Source organism: Hemitrygon akajei, chromosome 2, assembly GCF_048418815.1.
Source record: "Hemitrygon akajei chromosome 2, sHemAka1.3, whole genome shotgun sequence".
NCBI lineage: Eukaryota > Metazoa > Chordata > Chondrichthyes > Myliobatiformes > Dasyatidae > Hemitrygon > Hemitrygon akajei.
In genome coordinates this window covers 79,525,462-79,544,239 of record NC_133125.1, presented here as the reverse complement: position 1 = coordinate 79,544,239, position 18,778 = coordinate 79,525,462, and the positions used below count along the sequence as shown (strand labels likewise).

General features: G+C 45.6%; 1 protein-coding gene across 2 annotated transcripts in view; it reads right to left on the bottom strand.

Moving 5' to 3' along the window:
• Positions 1 to 18,778, bottom strand: part of LOC140714284 (contactin-associated protein-like 5) — a 1,700,882-nt gene that overhangs the window by 383,143 nt on the left and 1,298,961 nt on the right. For both annotated transcript variants that reach the window (XM_073025370.1, XM_073025379.1), the window contains one exon: positions 9,212 to 9,436. In XM_073025370.1, the coding sequence (XP_072881471.1) occupies positions 9,212 to 9,436 (225 nt within the window). The remainder of the gene's footprint in view (positions 1 to 9,211; positions 9,437 to 18,778) is intronic.

Below are 18,778 nucleotides of genomic sequence, written 5' to 3'. Positions count from 1 at the left end.
GGGTGACCCGGGTTTTTTGTTTGGCGGGAGATGAAGAGGGAAGACACCAGAGGGAAGAGATCATAGGGCTCGATCTGGAGTGGAGTCCGATGAAGACCAGGCAGATCGAAGGAGGATCAGTGAAAAGGGAAATTGTGAGCTCCATGTTGTACACATTAGACTGTTTCATTAAAATGGGCCCTTTTCTTTTTTCTGCTTTTTCTTCACTAACCCCTGATGCACCATCAATAACTCACGCTGAGACGTAGGAAGCGAGGTATCAGCTTTTATTGACTGGAAGAATGAACAACACTACATCCTGGGGAATGAGGCAGGGCAACAGGCCTCAATCGCCTTTATACAGGGGTCTGTGGGAGGAGCCACAGAAGCAGTCAGCAGGTGTCTGTGGGAGGAGCCACAGAAGCAGTCCAGACAGGTATATGTAGTTCACCACATTCACCCCCCCCCCCCCTTGTTTGAAGAAGAGTCCCCAGGTGGCGAAGTTTTTACAAGTATATTTACAGGTTAAGTCTATCAGGTGGTCGAATCTTTCGCTGCGATCTACGTAGCTCTGGCTGCAATTGCACAGGTGCCGGAGGTGGTGATTGCACCGGAGACGGAGATTGGGCTGGTTCTGGCCCAACTGGAGGTGTCAGGGATCCCTCACGTGTGTGCGAGGCCCCCGGAATAGACGCGTAAGAGATGCCTGGTACATGAGCGTCGTGAGGAGTCTGGATGTGGCACGGTGTGCGCGGTGTCACCTCGGGTACAGGGTTCATAGTTACCGTGGAGTGTATGGGGTAGTGGTTTGCTGCTCCAGCGGGCGCCAGGTCGCGGACAGAGACCGTGTCCTCCCGCCCATCAGGCAAGACCACGTAGGCATACTGGGGGTTAGCATGCAGGAGGTGAACCCTCTCGACCAGCGGGGAGTATTTATTACTCCTCACATGTTTACGCAGCAGCACTGGCCCCGGGGACGTCAGCCAAACTGGTAGGGTGGTCCCAGTGACAGACTTCCTGGGAAAAGAGAATAGGCGTTCGTGAGGGGTGGCATTAGTGGACGTACACAACAGGGAGTGGATAGAGTGGAGTGCCTCAGGGAGGACCTCCTGCCATCGGGAAACCGGCAACTCTTTTGACTTAAGGGCTAAAAGTGTGGCCTTCCACACTGTGGCATTCTCCCTCTCCACCTGTCCATTCCCCCGGGGATTATAACTCGTGGTTCGACTAGTAGCAATGCCCCTAGCTAGCAGGAACCGGCGCAACTCATCACTCATAAAGGAGGACCCTCTATCACTGTGGATATAGCAGGGATATCCGAGCAGAGTGAAGAGCTGGCGCAGGGCTTTTATGACGGACGTGGTAGTAGTGTCGGGGCAGGGAATGGCAACGGGGAATTGCGAGTACTCGTCAATAATACTGAGAAAATAGACATTGAGGTCGGTGGAGGGAAGGGGGACCTTAAAGTCAACACTCAGTCGCTCAAAAGGGCGGGTGGCCTTGACAAGCTGCGCAGTGTCAGGACGGTAGAAGTGCGGTTTGCACTCAGCGCAAATCTGGCAGTCCCTGGTCATCGTCAGGTTCCGGGCTTTAACGAAATGGTAAAATCGGGTGACCCCCGGATGGCAAAGATGTGCATGAAGGGCATACAGCTGGTCGAGCTGTGCGCTAGCACACGTTCCCCGGGATAGGGCATCAGAGGGTTCATTGAGTCTGCCAGGCCGGTACAGGATATCATAGTTGTAGGTGGAGAGTTCTATTCTCCACCACAAAATTTTATCATTTTTGATTTTGCCCCGCTGTTGGTTGCTGAACATGAACGCAACCGAGCGCTGGTTGGTCAGCAAGGTGAACCTTTTGCCGGCAAGATAGAGCCTCCAGTGCCTAATAGCTTCCACTATGGCCTGGGCTTCTTTCTCCACCGCGGAGTGCCGAAGTTCAGAGCCTTGAAGGGTACGAGAAAAAAATGCCACTGGTCTGCCTTCCTGATTGAGGGTAGCAGCCAGCGCGAAGTCAGAGGCGTCACTCTCTACTTGGAAGGGAATGGTCTCGTCCACCGCATGCATCGTTGCTTTGGCAATGTCCCCTTTAATGCAGCTGAAGGCCGCGCAGGCCTCGGCAGAGAGGGGAAAAATGGTAGACTTGACCACCTTGTCTGCGTAATGAGGGACCCATTGGGCGTAATAGGAAAAAAAACCCAGGCACCGCCGGAGGGCCTTGAGAGTGGTGGGAAGAGGGAGTTCCAACAGGGGGTGCATACGGTCGGGATCAGGGCCAATGACCCCGTTCTCCACGACATACCCAAGGATAGCGAGTCGGGTGGTTCTGAACACACACTTGTCCCTGTTATAAGTAAGGTTCAAAGCTTCGGCCACTTGGAAAAATCGTTGTAGGTTGGCGTCATGATCCGACCAGTCGTGACCACAGATGGTGATGTTATCTAGATAGGGAAATGTGGCCTTCAGTTTGTACCGGTCCACCATCCGGTCCACTTCCCTCTGGAAGACTGAGACACCATTTGTGACACCAAATGGGACGCGCAGGAAGTGATAGAGCCTGCCACCCGCCTCGAAGGCGGTGTAGCGGCGGTCCTCTGGGCGGATGGGGAGCTGGTGGTAAGCGGATTTCAGGTCTATGGTCGAGTACACCTTGTACTGAGCTATCTGGTTGACCATATCCGCGATGCGGGGTAGGGGGTACGCGTCAAGCTGCGTGAACCTATTGATGGTCTGACTATAGTCCACAACCATCCTATTTTTCTGCCCGGTCCGAACAACAACCACCTGGGACCGCCAAGGGCTTGTGCTTGGCTCAATGATCCCCTCCCCGAGCAGCCGCTGCACCTCTGAATGAATAAAGGCCCTGTCCCCTGCGCTGTACCTCCTGCTTTTAGTCGCCACCGGTTTACAGTTGGGGGTCAGGTTGGTGAACAGCGATGGGGGAGGGATCTTGAGGGTGGAGAGGCTGCAAGTAGTGTCAGTAGCACAGCTATCGGCATGGTGCTGGGCGGGATGTGTGGTTCGGTGTGTATGTGCGTGTGGTAACGGAGTATATGGCGAAGTCCCACCAAACTGAGGATTCCTGACAGTGAGTGGTGGGTGGGGCCCGTCATATGCCATTGTCACACTTTCGAGATGGCTCTGGAAGTCCAGCCCCAATAGCACAGGTGCGCACAGCCGAGGCATGACCAGGAACGCAAAGTTCCGATATTCTGTGCCCTGCACCACCAATGTCGCTACATAACCCCCCGGATGTCTGTGGAATGCGACCCAGAAGCCAAGGTGATCCTCGGACTTACCGGCCGTATCACGAGTCCACAGCGTTGCACTGTGGCCGGGTCAATAAAACTCTCAGTGCTGCCTGTGTCAAACAGGCAGCTAGTCCTGTGTCCCTCCACTAGGATGTCCATTATCGACCTTGCGAGCTGGTGCGGAGCGCTTTGGTCAAGGGTTACGGTGGCCAGAGTTGAGCCGTCCAGGTGCCCGGTAAACTCCGGCGAGTCGGGGGCGAGGCATGGTGACGCCAGCAAAGATGGCCGCTCACATCCGGGCATGCAAGATGGCAGCCCCCAGGTCTCAGACGCAGCGCTGCTTGACCCCGCACACGGTTTAGACTTACAGACCTTGGCGAAATGGCCCTTTTTCCTGCAGCTGGAGCAGGTCGCTTTGCGAGCTGGACAACTGTTTCTAGAATGTTTCAGGAGCCCACAAAAGTAACAAAGTTTACTGCCTGACGAGTTCGGGGAGTTCGTGGAACCGCGACTGGCAGCGGCGTTGGCGAATTTGCTCGCGGGAACCGGTGGCGGCAGGGCCGGAGACGTCCACGGACCCGGCGGGGAATCGCGCGGCTGGACAGCGTCGGTGTAGAGCAGAGCAGCCTCCAGCGTATCAGCCGTCTTGATCGCTGAGCGTAAGGTCAGATCAGCTTTTTCCAGCAGCCACTGGCGCACATACACTGACCTGATTCCGGTCACAAAGGCGTCTCGGACCAGGAGTTCCGCATGCTGTTCCGCTGTGAGTGTGTTGCAGTCACAATCCGCACGAGTGCCGGTAGAGCTTGGTGAAATTCAGTAGTCGACTCCGTAGGCCACTGTTTGCACGAGGCCAAGCGATGTCTGGCATAGACGGCGTTCACCGGCTGCAGGTACTGTTTTTTGAGGGCGTCAAGCGCCCCTTCGTAGGTCGAGAGGTCCCTGATGAATGAATAAACTTTTGGGGCGACTCTCGAGAGGAGAAGTCTGTGCCTAACAGCGGGGTCAGTTGCACAAACCTCCTCCAAGTATGATTGGAAGCATACAAGCCAGAGTTCAAAGCAAGAGCTGCTTCAGGGTCTTGGGGGTCCAAATCCAACCGTTCCGGGCGTAAAACGGTTTCCATGCTTTAACTTCCAGTTAATAAAATTGATGCACCATCAATAACTCACGCTGAGACGTAGGAAGCGAGGTATCGGCTTTTATTGACTGGAAGAATGAACAACACTACATCCTGGGGAATGAGGCAGGGCAACAGGCCTCAGTCGCCTTTATACAGGGGTCTGTGGGAGGAGCCACAGGAGCAGTCCAGACAGGTATATGTAGTTCACCACAACCCCTTAGTCAAATTAAGAATTATAAAGCTAAATCATTTAATTGTATGTGGCATACTTCTGATATTCCATGATACTGATTTGTAACAGGGTAACAAATCACGTGGCATCCACACAAACTGGGGTTTCAGGCTGGACTCGCATCTCAATCTCACCCGTTTGGTAGGGCCAGAGATTGTCTTCCCTGGACTTACACAGCCACCAGAACCTGGGGGTTAATTTATTGCTCATGACAACGAATTTCATAATATATGCCAGTGATATCAAACTGCATTCTGAATCTGATAACCTTTGATGCCCTTACTAATCAAGAACCTATCAATCTTTGCTTTAAATATGCTCAATGACTTGGCCTCCACAGCCATCTATGTGATGGTTTTTCAGAGATTCACCACCATCTGGCTAATGAAATTCCTCCCCATATCTGTTCTAAAGTGATACTCTTCTATTCTGAGGATGTGCCATCTATTTCTAGACTCCCCCACTATAGGAAACATCTGCACCATTACCATTATATCTAGGCCTTTCAAAATATGATACATTTCAATGAGATCACCCCTTATTCTTCTAAACCCCAGCAAGTACAGGCCCAGAGCATTCAAATGTTCCTCATTCATGAAACCTTTCATTCCCAGGATCATTTATTAGCCCATCCTTTATTAGATAAAAGGCCCAAAAGTTCTCAAAATATTCCATATGGTCAGAACAATGCCTTATAAAGCCACAGTGTGGATAAGCCAGTGCCTCATTATACAGCCTTTAACGTATATACTCAACTTCTAGATTAATATTTATGTTACGTGTTTACCAGGATGCAAAGTATTTCCCTGGACCCACTATATCGAAGATGGAAAAAGCTATGACCTGAACTTTCCACAGACAATTTCACCTGTCGTATTTGCTGATCACCTACTCAGTCTGAGTAGCTGCCCAGTAACAGATTCATCAGAGCTAATTGGTTGGGCCTTTTCAACCATAATTTGGAAATGCCTAACAATTCAGCTTTTTTGAATATTCAGGACTACTATGCTAGCACAGAGTTAAGGAAGCTAATGCACAGATGACATTGTGGTGTAATACTAATTTCATTAAGGGAATATTGATAGAATTAAAACAGTTATTAATAAAACAATGAAATTCCTTTTTTTTTTCACATTGAACACAGTGTATCTTCACATTTTCAACCTATTGATAGCTTTCATAGTAAGGATGCAGTCAATGACTGTAGAAAGCCAGATCAGGTGAATGAAGAAATGTTGACAGATTGTGTCGAGAGTGGTGATCGGTGTGATAAAATGAGGTGAGCAAATAGGTGGTGGTGATGCTGGCGGGGGAAACTTAATTTTGCATACTGGACCATATCTGATCGATTACAAGAATTTTCTAAGTGTGCATGTGGCTGATTGTGTGATGAATCGATTGGGCTTCCTATGCATGCATGGAAGGCCTAACTTTTTCCACAGTCTTTCGAGTGCACGTGTTCTGTCTCAAGCCCAGCACTGAAAGTTGCCCATCATGTACAGTGGCTAAAATGACTGAGTAAGAACAGTTAACCCTTTGCTCCATTGTCTTTCTTTCTTTGTAACACACAGCCCGCAGTAAAATTAACCTTTGAAAACATATAACAAACCATATAACAAACCATATAACAATCAATCACAGCACGGAAACAGGCCATTCCGGCCCTCCTAGTCCGTGCCGAACGCTTAATCTTACCTAGTCCCACCTACCTGCACTCAGCCCATAACCCTCCACTCCTTTCCTGTTCATATACCTATCCAATTTTACCTTAAATGACACAACTGAACTGGCCTCTACTACTTCTACAGGAAGCTCATTCCACACAGCTATCACTCTCTGAGTAAAGAAATACGCCCTCGTGTTTCCCTTAAACTTTTGCCCCCTAACTCTCAAATCATGTCCTCTCATTTGAATCTCCCCTACTCTCAATGGAAACAGCCTATTCACGTCAACTCTATCTATCCCTCTCAACATTTTAAATACCTCGATCAAATCCCCCCTCAACCTTCTACGCTCCAATGAATAGAGACCTAACTTGTTCAACCTTTCTCTGTAACTTAAGTGCTGAAACCCAGGTAACATCCTAGTAAATCGTCTCTGCACTCTCTCTAATTTATTGATATCTTTCCTATAATTCGGTGACCAGAACTGTACACAATATTCCAAATTTGGCCTTACCAATGCCTTGTACAATTTTAACATTACATTCCAACTTCTGTACTCAATACTCTGATTTATAAAGACCAGCGTTCCAAAAGCCTTCTTCACCACCCTATCTACATGAGACTCCACCTTCAGGGAACTATGCACTGTTATTCCTAGATCTCTCTGTTCCACTGCATTCCTCAATGCCCTACCATTTACCCTGTATGTTCTATTTGGATTATTCCTGCCAAAATGTAGAACCTCACACTTCTCAGCATTAAACTCCATCTGCCAACGTTCAGCCCATTCTTCTAACCGGCATAAATCTCCCTGCAAGCTTTGAAAACCCACCTCATTATCCACAACACCTCCTACCTTAGTATCATCGGCATACTTACTAATCCAATTTACCACCCCATCATCCAGATCATTTATGTATATTACAAACAACATTGGGCCCAAAACAGATCCCTGAGGCACCCCGCTAGTCACCGGCCTCCATCCAATATGTGGATTATCTTCTCTGCATAGCTGGAAGGGGAGCTAGAATAGCTGGAATGGGGATTTGCTGAAATGTCTGGCTGCAATGACTGCCTTAACCATAGTTCAAATGGTAGCAAGTCTTGTCTGTGATCCAGATACTAAGTTTCACCTTGAGGAATTATCAGATATTTCATTACAGAAGGGGTGCTGCACACTCTGTGGTCATTGATGATACACCAATAAGTAGAAGAGTAAAATTGTGAGGATAATTAAAGCCTGAAAAAGCACATAGATAGGTTAAGCAAATGGGTAAGAAAATGGGACAGTGTACCATCATGATGTGGAGAAGTTGTGTTTCTAGAAAACTGTATAGTAATTTTAATAATATGAACCATCTTTTCCACCTTTGAATTCCATGTTGTAAGTGGAGATGCTTTCCTACTGGGAGATTTCCTTTTGACAGTAATGGCCCCCTTGGATGCAGAGTTTATAGGCAAGGAAATTCTGATAGTATTGTGGGCAGAAGAAAAAGGGTTGATTGATTAATTAAAAATGGATGTTACATTATTTGATACAATTATTAACAGAAGATATTGCCTTGACAGTTCCCACTGTGAATTGGCAGCCTCTAATTCAAGTACACATTCAAAGTTAATCATCATTCAACCATCCATGAATACATCCAAACAGAACAGTTTTGCTCTGGGCAGTGGTGCAAAACACAGTACCAACACTCACACATAGCACAAGGCACATATAACACATATAAATTAGCAAGTGCATGTAAGACAGTAACATACAGTCACACAAAATGTAGTCCCTGAGTTCATGAACGTTGCAGAAGTCTGCACTCAAACAGTTTGTCCTTCAGCCTTTTCAGCTTCCCAAAACCCTTCTCTCTGTCAATGGTAACTTCACACACCTCATGACGCCTGTCAATTGGAACACCTAGCAAAGTGCTACCACAGTGCTTCCACAGTGAAGACACTAGAGACTTTGTACATCTCCCATCAGGTCTGTTAAGCTTTTTCAAATAAATACCAAAGTGCATTTTTATTCTGTATCTCAAATTTTTTGGCATACAGCTGTAAATTCTGTAAGGGGAAATTTCCATTGTCTAGACCAGTGGTCCCCAACCAACTAAGCATGTGCTACTGCGCCGCGAGGAAATGGTATGATTTGGCAGTATGAAGCGATGGGTCAGCTGCACTGCACTCATATTGCTTCATACCGCCAAATTATATCACTTCCTAGTGGCCCAGTAGTATATGCTTTGCAGCCTGGTGGTTGGGGACCACTGGTCTAGATTGTCGTAACACAAAGGTACACAGTAGATTATAATGGAGCAATGGGTAGGGGTAGTAAATGAAGTTAGTCAGTCTGGTAGGAAAAATTAAAAAGTACAATATTGTAAGGACATGTTTGGCACAGCATTGTGGGCCAAAGGGCCTGTAATGTGCTGTACGTTTTCTACTTAATATTACTTGCCAGAGAAACAGGAAGTTCGTAGGCAGTAACATTAAGTAACGAGGAAATTAAACAGATTGTTAACCTTCTCTGGAAGAAACATAGGTTAAGGGAAAGGGAGGAAATCTATCCACAAACACATTGGACCTGGAGTACAGCAATATAATATTAGTCTCCTTATATTAGCAGGAATATAATTCATTGGAGGGAATTCAGAAAAGGGTCACAGGATAAATTTGTGGGATGAGAAGTTCCATTATGAGAAAGGTTGCATACTTTGGGCATAATCTGTGTGCTTTAAAACAATGAGAAGGGATCTTACTAAAATGTTAAGATTCAGAATGACTTCTCAGGATAGATGCTGCTGGGATGCTTCCCTTCATATATTTTTTATCATTAAAGACTGAGACGGGGAGGAATATTTTCCTTTGGAATCTTTGGAAGCATATACAGAGTATGTAAATCATTAATTACATTATTTTTATTACCACCATATTCTAAGTAATGTAAAGGGAATGTTCAACAAACTTACCATTTTTGGAGAGAGTCACAGCCAAATATTCCTCATTAAGACAGCTGACATAAAGAAGCATACATGGGGTGTGTGTAGTTCGAAAACTGAATGCAATATTTTCTCTGAGAAAAGTGTGTTCTGAGGATGCAGCAGATGAAAGATCACTTAAATTCTTGACCAAGGTGAAAGGTTCCTGTAATGTGTATACCAGTGACGTTCCAGGTTCAAAGATGGCAGAAATCTCTGAGAGAAAAAACAAAACACACATTCAAAAATTAATAATGTTATTAATTAAATAATTTTATAATAAAATAAAATCTAAGATTTTATAATTTTAAATAAAATTACTTTATTTGACAGCAAATTATATGCAAATATGAAAGATAATCCACCAATTTTTTTCCAACTATAATATATTTACAGCGGCATGCAAAAGTTTGGGCACCCTGGTCAAAATATGTTATTGTGAATAGTTAAGTGAGTAGAAGGTGAACTGATCTCCAAAAGTCATAAAGTTAAAGATGAAACATTCTTTTCAACATTTTAAGTAAGATTAGTGTATTATTTTTGTTTTGTACAATTTTAGAGTGGAAAGAAAGGAAAGGAACACCAGGCAGAAGTTTAGGTACCCCAAGAGATTTGAGCTCTCAGATAACTTTTACCAAGGTCTCAGACTGTAATTAGCCTGTTAGGGCTATGGCTTGTTGACAGTCATCATTAGGAAAGGCCAGGTGATGCAAATTTCAAAGCTTTATAAATACCTTAACTCCTCAAACCTTGTCCCAATAATCAGCAGCCATGGGCTCCTCTAAGCAGCTGCCTAGCACTCTGAAAATTAAAATAAATGATGCCCACAAAGCAGGAGAAGGCTATAAGAAGATAGCAAAGTGTTTTCAGGTAGCCATTTCCTCAGTTCGTAATGTAATTAAGAAATGGCAGTTAACAGGAATGGCGGAGGTCAAGTTGAGGTCTGGAAGACCAAGAAAACTTTCCGAAAGAACTGCTAGTAAGGATTGCTAGAAAAGTAACTCAAAACCCCCGTTCGACTGCAAAAGACCTTCAGGAAGATTTAGCAGACTCTGAAGTGGTGGTGCACTGTTCTACTGTGCAGCGACATCTGCACAAAGAAAACCTTCCCTACATCCCCACCACAAAATTCAGCATCAGAAGTTTGCAAAAGAACATCTAAGCAAGCCTGAGGAAATCTGCTGATGCTGGAAATTCAAGCAACACACACAAAATGCTTGTGGAATGCAGCAGGTCAGGCAGCATCTATAGGAAGAAGCACTGTCAATGTTTCAGGCTAAGATGAAGGGTCAGTCCTGACGAAGGGTCTTGGACCGAAATGTCAACTGTACTTCTTCTTATAGATGCTGTCTGGCCTGCTGTGTTCCACCAGCATTTTGTGTGTGTTGCTTGAATTTCCAGCACCTGCAGATTTCCTCGTGTTTATTGTTTGCTCAATAGCTTTGAGCACTGTTCCACATGTGTTGTACAGGAAAATTGAAGTTATTGACGTTATTAGATATCTTTCTAATAGTTCTTCACCCAGCATTTCCTCATGATTCTATACACACACACGTATAGACAGATGATTCTCTTAAAAAGAAGTATTTGGAATATCTGTTATATTAAAAAATGTTGAATTTGAAGTTCCTTTGGAGATCACTGGTGAGCAGAATGGAAAGTTATTTAATCAAAGGTAGTACAGCCACTAAATTAAGAATTAAATTCATATACATGGCATGCAAAAGTTTGGGCACCCGGGGTAAAAATTTCTGTTACTGTGAATAACTAAGTGAGTAAAAGATGACCTGATTTCTAAAAGGCATGAAGTTAAAGACAACACATTTCTTTAATACATTAAGCAAGATTACTTTTTTTATTTCCACCTTTTACAGTTTCAAAATAACAAAAAAGGAAAAGGGCCCAAAGCAAAAGTTTGGGCACCTTGTATGGTCAGAACTTAGTAACACCCCTTTGGCAAGTATCACAGCTTGTAAATGCTTTCTGTAGCCAGCTAAGAGTCTTTCAATTCTTGTTTGGGGGATTTTTGCCCATTCTTCCTTGCAAAAGGCTTCTAGTTCTGTAAGATTCTTGGGCCGTCTTGCATGCGCTGCTGTTTTGAGGTCTATCTACAGATTTTCGATGATGTTTAGGTCAGGGGACTGTGAGGGCCATGGCAAAACCTTCAACTTGCACTTCTTGAGATAGTCCATTGTGAAGTTTGAGGTGTGTTTAAGATTATTATCCTGTTGTAGAAGCCATCCTCTTTTCATCTTCAGCTTTTTTACAGAAGGTGTGATGTTTACTTCCAGAATTTGCTGGTATTTAATTGAATTCATTCTTCCCTCTACCAGTGAAATGTTCCCCATGCCACTGGCTGTAACACAAGCCCTGAGCATGATCAATCCACCCCCGTGCTTAACAGTTGGTGAGGTTTTTTTTCATGAAATTCTGCACCCTTTTTTCTCCAAACATACCTTTGCTCATTGCAGCCAAAAAGTTTTATTTTAACTTCATCAGTCCACAGGACTTGTTTCCAAAATGCATCAGGACTGACGAAGGGTCTCGGCCCAAAACGTCGACTGTACTTCTTCCTATAGATGCTGCCTGGCCTGCTGCGTTCCACCAGCTTTTTGTGTGTTGGTTGAGCAAACAATTCATATCATCTCAACCTCGATGATCATATTAGGTCATAGGACACTACAGCACAGAAGCTTCGACCCATCTAGTCCATGCTACACTATTATCCTGTCTTGTTCCATTGACCTGCACCTGGACCGTAAGCCCCCAAACCCCTCTCATTCATGTACTTATCCAAACTTCTCTTAAATGTTTCAAATCCACAATTACCACTTCCGCTGGCAGATCATTCCACACTCTTGCCAATTTCTGAGTGATGTACCCCTTAAACATTTAACCTTTTACCCTTAACCGATGATCTCTGTTCTAGTCTCACCCAACTTCAGTAGAATTAAGTCTGGTTGCACTTATCCTATCAACCCCTCATAATTTTGCAAATCTCTCCTCATTCTCCTATGTTCCAGGGAATACATCCTAAACATTTCAAACTTTTCCAAGTCTCAGTAACATCCTTGTAAACTTTCTCTGCACACTTTCACTTGATATTAATTTTATTGATCTCTCTCGTGCAGGTAGGTGACCAGAACTGCACACAATACTGCATATCCTGAATCACCCTAGCTTAGATATATTTATAATACCACATATAATTATTATTTGAGGAAGTAACAGGCAGGGCGGACAAAGGAGAGGCTGTGGATGTCATTTACTTCGAATTTCAGAAGGCATTTGATAAGGTGCCACACGAGTCTGATTAACAAGACAAAATTCTATGGCATGACAGGAAATATACTGGCATGGATACAGGAATGGCTGACAGGCAGGAGGCAGCAAGTGGGAATAAAAGGGGCCTTTTCTGGTTGGCTGCCAGTGACTAGTGGTGTTCCTCAGGGGTTAGTATTGGGAATGCTAGTTTTTACATTGTTTGTCAATAAATAGTGGAATTGATGACTGTGGAGGAATTTTAACAAACTAAAGGTCCATACCTATGTGCAACTATAGAATTGCATGTCTGCACAGATCAATGCATAGATCAGCACAAATCAGATACTGCCCCTTAGTTTACTGGTGTCAGTCACAGGACTGTGACTTGAGTGTTTTTTGTTGTTTGTATTCAGTTGAACAATGATGTCTGGGGCAAAGTTCTTGTTTTATCACTATCGATTGTTTCTGTTGAAATGTGTTACTATACTACTTGCATGTCCTGTATGTTATATACAGGAACTCTCTGGAACCAAAGGCAGAGTCGCAGCTCTCAGGAGGGACAACTCTGTATGTCATGTAAAACAAAGAGTCCCTTGGATACTTGGGTCTGAGGCTGTTGTGGAAATAAAATTTCCTTAACAATCTTGTGACGAAGAAGGAATCCCACTGAAACCGGACAGAGAAATTGACCCCTCGGGAAGGATTTGAGTCCCCACCTGTGAGACTTCCCTGAAACAAGGAAGTCAAGACCAGGACCAGGGTGAGACATGAGAAAGGTTGTCCATAATCTGCCAATGTCCAGTTCCTGAGTTCCCACAAGAACAAGAAGGAAACTGGGAGGAGATTAAATCTAATAGCTAAAATATTTTATGAAATTTAACAGGACCTAGGTATTCATTTATGGTAATCAGCAGATTATGAAGTGGAATTAGTAATGAAACATAGAGCATGGAGTACTAATAATTAAACAAGAGTATATGTAAAATGGGTAACCAGGCCGGCCAGTAAACCTCTGGTCAAGCCAAGCTAATCGAGAAAGAATGAGGGACCCCCATATAAATGATGTCTGGCTGATCACGAAGACTCCAATGAAGAGAGACACCGAGAAGAAAATTGTAAAATACAAAAGAACAACGCGACTATTGGGTGATCCGCTAGTTCCCTCACCGGTAAGGTTTGGTTTGCAATGGGACAGCAGGTACTCTGCTGCATTTTCCAGTGACTTGTATGGTTGAAGTCAAGGAGTTGGAGACTCTTTCGATTTAATAGAAGTTAGATATTGGAAAGGAATAGGGATCCTAGTTGCAATTTTGATTAGATGATATGGTGCTTTGATAAATGGGAGAAGGTGGTGAGGAGACACCACCCCTAAACTTAAGATCAAAAAGGAGGAAAATAACAGCTGGATGACTAATACTAATGCTGTCCCAATGCCACCAACAGGCGGCTGATACCCACAGTCCTATGAGGTGCCTGATGACAATTCAGGGGTCATTAAGGTGGCAGTGGGATTGCAACAAGGACCCCCGATTCAACAGGCCCGGGCTGCACTGGGCCCTGCTTTTCCCCTGGATCAACGTGCTGTCCCTAAACCGGAGTCTTCTGGGGCTCAGGGGCAGAGGCAGTGCCCCCAATCCTAAGTGTCACAGCCCACCAGAAAGAAGGGAGAGGGTGTCAGATAGCACCACAAGTGGGAGGAACCTCTCCGTTACCCTGAATAATGGTGGGGACCCCAGCAGAGGTAAGCAGTATGGTTAGCGATGCTCCTGATCTGCTCAGAAAACCTGTGCTGTTCCATAATTGGCTCATACAGACCTGCAAAATATTTAACCTTTTGACCCATGATTTACAGGCACTTCACCGTATAATATAAGAAACCTCATGGGTAAGGGAATAGAAACCTACTTCTCACATACTATTGAGACAGACCCTGAAGGGCAGCTAGCAGCCACCAGTGGGGTCAGGGTGGCCTTGGAGACATGGGTGCACAACATTAAAGACCCCATCCTTGCGGTGACCAGGTAACATGGAGACTTCAGAGAGGTTATCTGCTGAATGCAAAAAAAAAGGAGGGATGGTCACTGACTTCATAACCCGATTCAAAGGCATCTGGGAGTCAAATGGCAGAATACTCCTGGGCCAACAGAATGCCCTGTTGGCTGTACAAACCTTCCTGAACTGCCCCGACCCGAGGTCACCCATGCCTTTAAGTTGACCAGTCTTAACAGGCAGACCCAGCAATGGAATGTGGAAACCCAAATCCTGATTAACATGGAATGAAATGGGTTGTTTAAGGTCACTGAAAAGGGGCAGTCTGTGCAGAAAGGTCAGTGGAATGTGGGGGCTCGACACAGGCCCCGGAATAAGAGACATAGAAAATATGGACGAAGGGGGCATTGGAAGACAGTGCAGAGGCAGTGGGGAAGGACAGGATAGGAAGGGGCAGGGAGAAAGATGACCAGGGAAAACCTCTGGGAACTAACACTTTTCACTCAACGTAAACCCTTCGAGCTCCAATAGGGAGGCCACAAAGAGAAGACGATACAGGTGGCTATTAGCAGGCTCTCCAAGAACCCGCTCCTGGAAATAGAAATTGCTAAGAAAACAGTGCATGTCCTGATCGACTCCGGCACCACCATATCATCTGAGTCCTTCCGTGGCACTGTCTAAAAGTATAGAAGCTATAAAAACCAAGAGGATAGCCGGAATCCCCATGATCGACCCATTAGATAGATAGATAGATAGATAGATAGATAGATAGATAGATAGATACTTTATTCATCCCCATGGGGAAATTCAACTTTTTTTCCAATGTCCCATACACTTGTTGTAGCAAAACTAATTACATACAATACTTAACTCAGTAAAAAATATGATATGCATCTAAATCACTATCTCAAAAAGCATTAATAATAGCTTTTAAAAAGTTCTTAAGTCCTGGCGGTTGAATTGTAAAGCCTAATGGCATTGGGGAGTATTGACCTCTTCATCCTGTCTGAGGAGCATTGCATCGATAGTAACCTGTCACTGAAACTGCTTCTCTGTCTCTGGATGGTGCTATGTAGAGGATGTTCAGAGTTTTCCATAATTGACCGTAGCCTACTCAGCGCCCTTCGCTCAGCTACCGATGTTAAACTCTCCAGTACTTTGCCCACGACAGAGCCCGCCTTCCTTACCAGCTTATTAAGACGTGAGGCGTCCCTCTTCTTAATGCTTCCTCCCCAACACGCCACCACAAAGAAGAGGGCACTCTCCACAACTGACCTATAGAACATCTTCAGCATCTCACTACAGACATTGAATGACGCCAACCTTCTATCACAGCCCATAGAGATTAGAGTAGGGGACAGAGGAGTAGAGGAGACTTTTCTCATGGCCAATAGCTCACCAGGACACCAGGCTTTACGCGAGTTGAATGCTGTAATCCATTGCACTCTCAAGGGATTGTACCTCGAGCTGCCTAAGCTTCGCTTTATGATGCTCCAAAAAATGGGACCCACAGAAACACAGGCACCTTTATATGTTAAAGGACATAGAGGGGCTTCCCTGGGGAAATTCAGGATATAATGACAGAGGTGGAGGATCGGGAGCTTTTGCAAGAATTTATGAACACTTGTGGCTGACAACTGCCTTACACTGTTATGCCGCTTTCCGAGATCCCGATCCTGATGATAATTACCGTTATAAGGCTACAGAATATGAGGGGACACTAGGGCCTATCTCTTTCAGTGGTGGCATGGCTTTTAATCCCGAGTCACTCACTGCAGAAATCCACCTAGATCCCGGCTGCCTTTATGCCCAGAAACAGTCATTCCTAGAGACGCAGACATCCCAGCCTCACGTTTCCCTTGCCCTAAAACCTCCCTTCATGCCGAAGGACTTAGGTCCTATGGTAAAAAGAGTATGGGCCAATCTGCCCCAATGCCCAGATACACTTCCTGACCCCCAATTCGGGTATCATTACGATTGCCCTCAGAAGGGCTGAAAGGATCTTTTCCCGACACCATCCTCGGCCTCAACCCCGTTGACATGCACCAGGTAAACCCAGAGCTAAGAGCCATGTCGGCCTAGTCAAGACTGTGGCTCCTCATCGTTAAACCCTGAAATGGAGTAGCCATCTACTTTCCATCCGACAGTAAAGCTTATCACCGGATCACTGCAGGGCATCCAGGCCAGTAACCCAGGGGTTCGCAGGCCCACTCAGAGCCCTTGCAATACAACTATTTTATCCGTCCCTAAACCGGGAAGACCTGAGGAATGGTGGTTCGTACGGTCCATTAATCAAATCTGCAACCAGTCTCATGGTGCCAGATATCAATGTTATACTGGTCTCCACTCCCTCCCAAAGCCGATGGTTCATTGTACACACACACACACACACACACACACACACACACACACACACACACACACACACACACACACACACACACACACACACACACACACACACACACACACACACACACACACACACACACACACACACACACACACACACACACACACACACACACACACACACCAGCCAGTATCTATTTGCTTTCACTTACAATGGCCAACAATACACATGAACTCGGCTGGGAGGGTTTGGTACAAACAGCACCTGAAATCATCCAATGGACTAGGGTAATGGCCTTCACCGCCCTGAGAGAGGCCCTGGCAAAAGCTCCTGCCCTCAAGCTGCCTAACTATAATAAGCCCTTCCAACTCTATGTGAATGAAAAAGAGGGCTTTGCTAGTGCCGTCCTGACACGGGAGCATGTTGGACTCCGGAGACTTGTGGTCTACTATTCAACCCTTCCGCCTCCGGCAGTTCGCGGGATGCCCGGTTGTCTCCATGCCATGGCTGCTACCGCCTCAATGGTAAAAAAGTCCGCCACACTGGTCTTGGGTCCTGCTTTACCATCCTGACTCCCCATGCAGTGCGACTGCTCAATTCGGCATTTCACAACGGTTCACAGAACGGGCTACAAGGTAAACCTAACCTCTTTTAAAAGAGCACCATCCCTCAATCCCTCGACCCTAGTCCCACTTCCTGACCTTTTGGAGCCTCATGATGGCCGATTATCTCACCCAACCCGTCCTATCCACCACCCCCTCGCTAATTCTTTTTACCGACAGTGCCCCCAGCAGCAAGCTTCCTGCCAGGCTACGCCTTTGTCACGCCCTTCGAGACACTGAAAGGGCAGCTCTCCTCCCAGGGCCTTGGGCTCAGGCTGATGAGCTGTTTGCTTTAGTGTGCTAATATCAACAACGATTCCCGTTATACCTTTGGGGTGGTGCACGAATTTGGGACACTCTGGTTTTATTACTTCATCTGGAAAAGCCGTACAATATGTCCATCTAATCACCAATCTGCTACAAGCAGTACAGTTGCCAAGCAGTTCAGCGATAATCAAGTGCAAAGCCTGCATTAATTCCATGAATTTCATAATAAGGGCAAGGCTACAGCAGGTACAGGGACCAAGCAGGCTGCTGTGGGAGATATGGCTATCCAGGCCCTGCATAAAGCTGCCCACCCCACAGGAGCCCACTTCTAAGGATCCTGCAGTGGCCCAAGAATTGGCTTCATAGCTAGAAAAGCTTAGGTGCTCAACACACCCCTGGCCTCAAAGTGTATTCCCCCTACGTCTCCTACCTGCTCTTGTTCGCCCGGGTCACCGCAAGGGGCATGTAGGGAAAGGGGGAATTATACATCAATTATCACAACAATGGTTTGCACCAGGTTTAACAGTAATGGCCGGGCATACTGAGTTGCATAATTTATCAAATAATAGAGGGAAATCACCCTTTCACCAAACTACACATTGACTTTGTGCATATGCCAGCACGAGGGGGTGGGTTCAAATATTCATTGGTGATAGTTGATAATGTTTTCTAAGTGGGTAAAGTCATTTCTGACCCAGAAAGATAATACCAGAATTGCAGTCAAGACCCTGATGAGGGAGGGATATCATCCCCCATTTCGCGGTTCCTTACCAAATCAATAGTGACAGAGGAACTCACTTTACCGGGAAAATTATTAATTCACTCAGAGGGTAGAGCAAAATCAAGATGGCACTAGATGGCAACTCGTTTGCTTGCATCTTCGGAAACAGCTCTATGTCTATCTTTGATGTCTCTTTTTTTTTACTTTTCAAGGTTCTTTTGAAGACCCTGACCTGGAGATACACCCTGACTTCAGTTCTTTGCAGGAATGGGACCCGCTCTCAGCGCGTCACGACCAGCTGCTTTTTGATATCCCAAGGACGCGGCCTGGAAGAATAGTGTGCCTTTTGGGATCTGGATTCT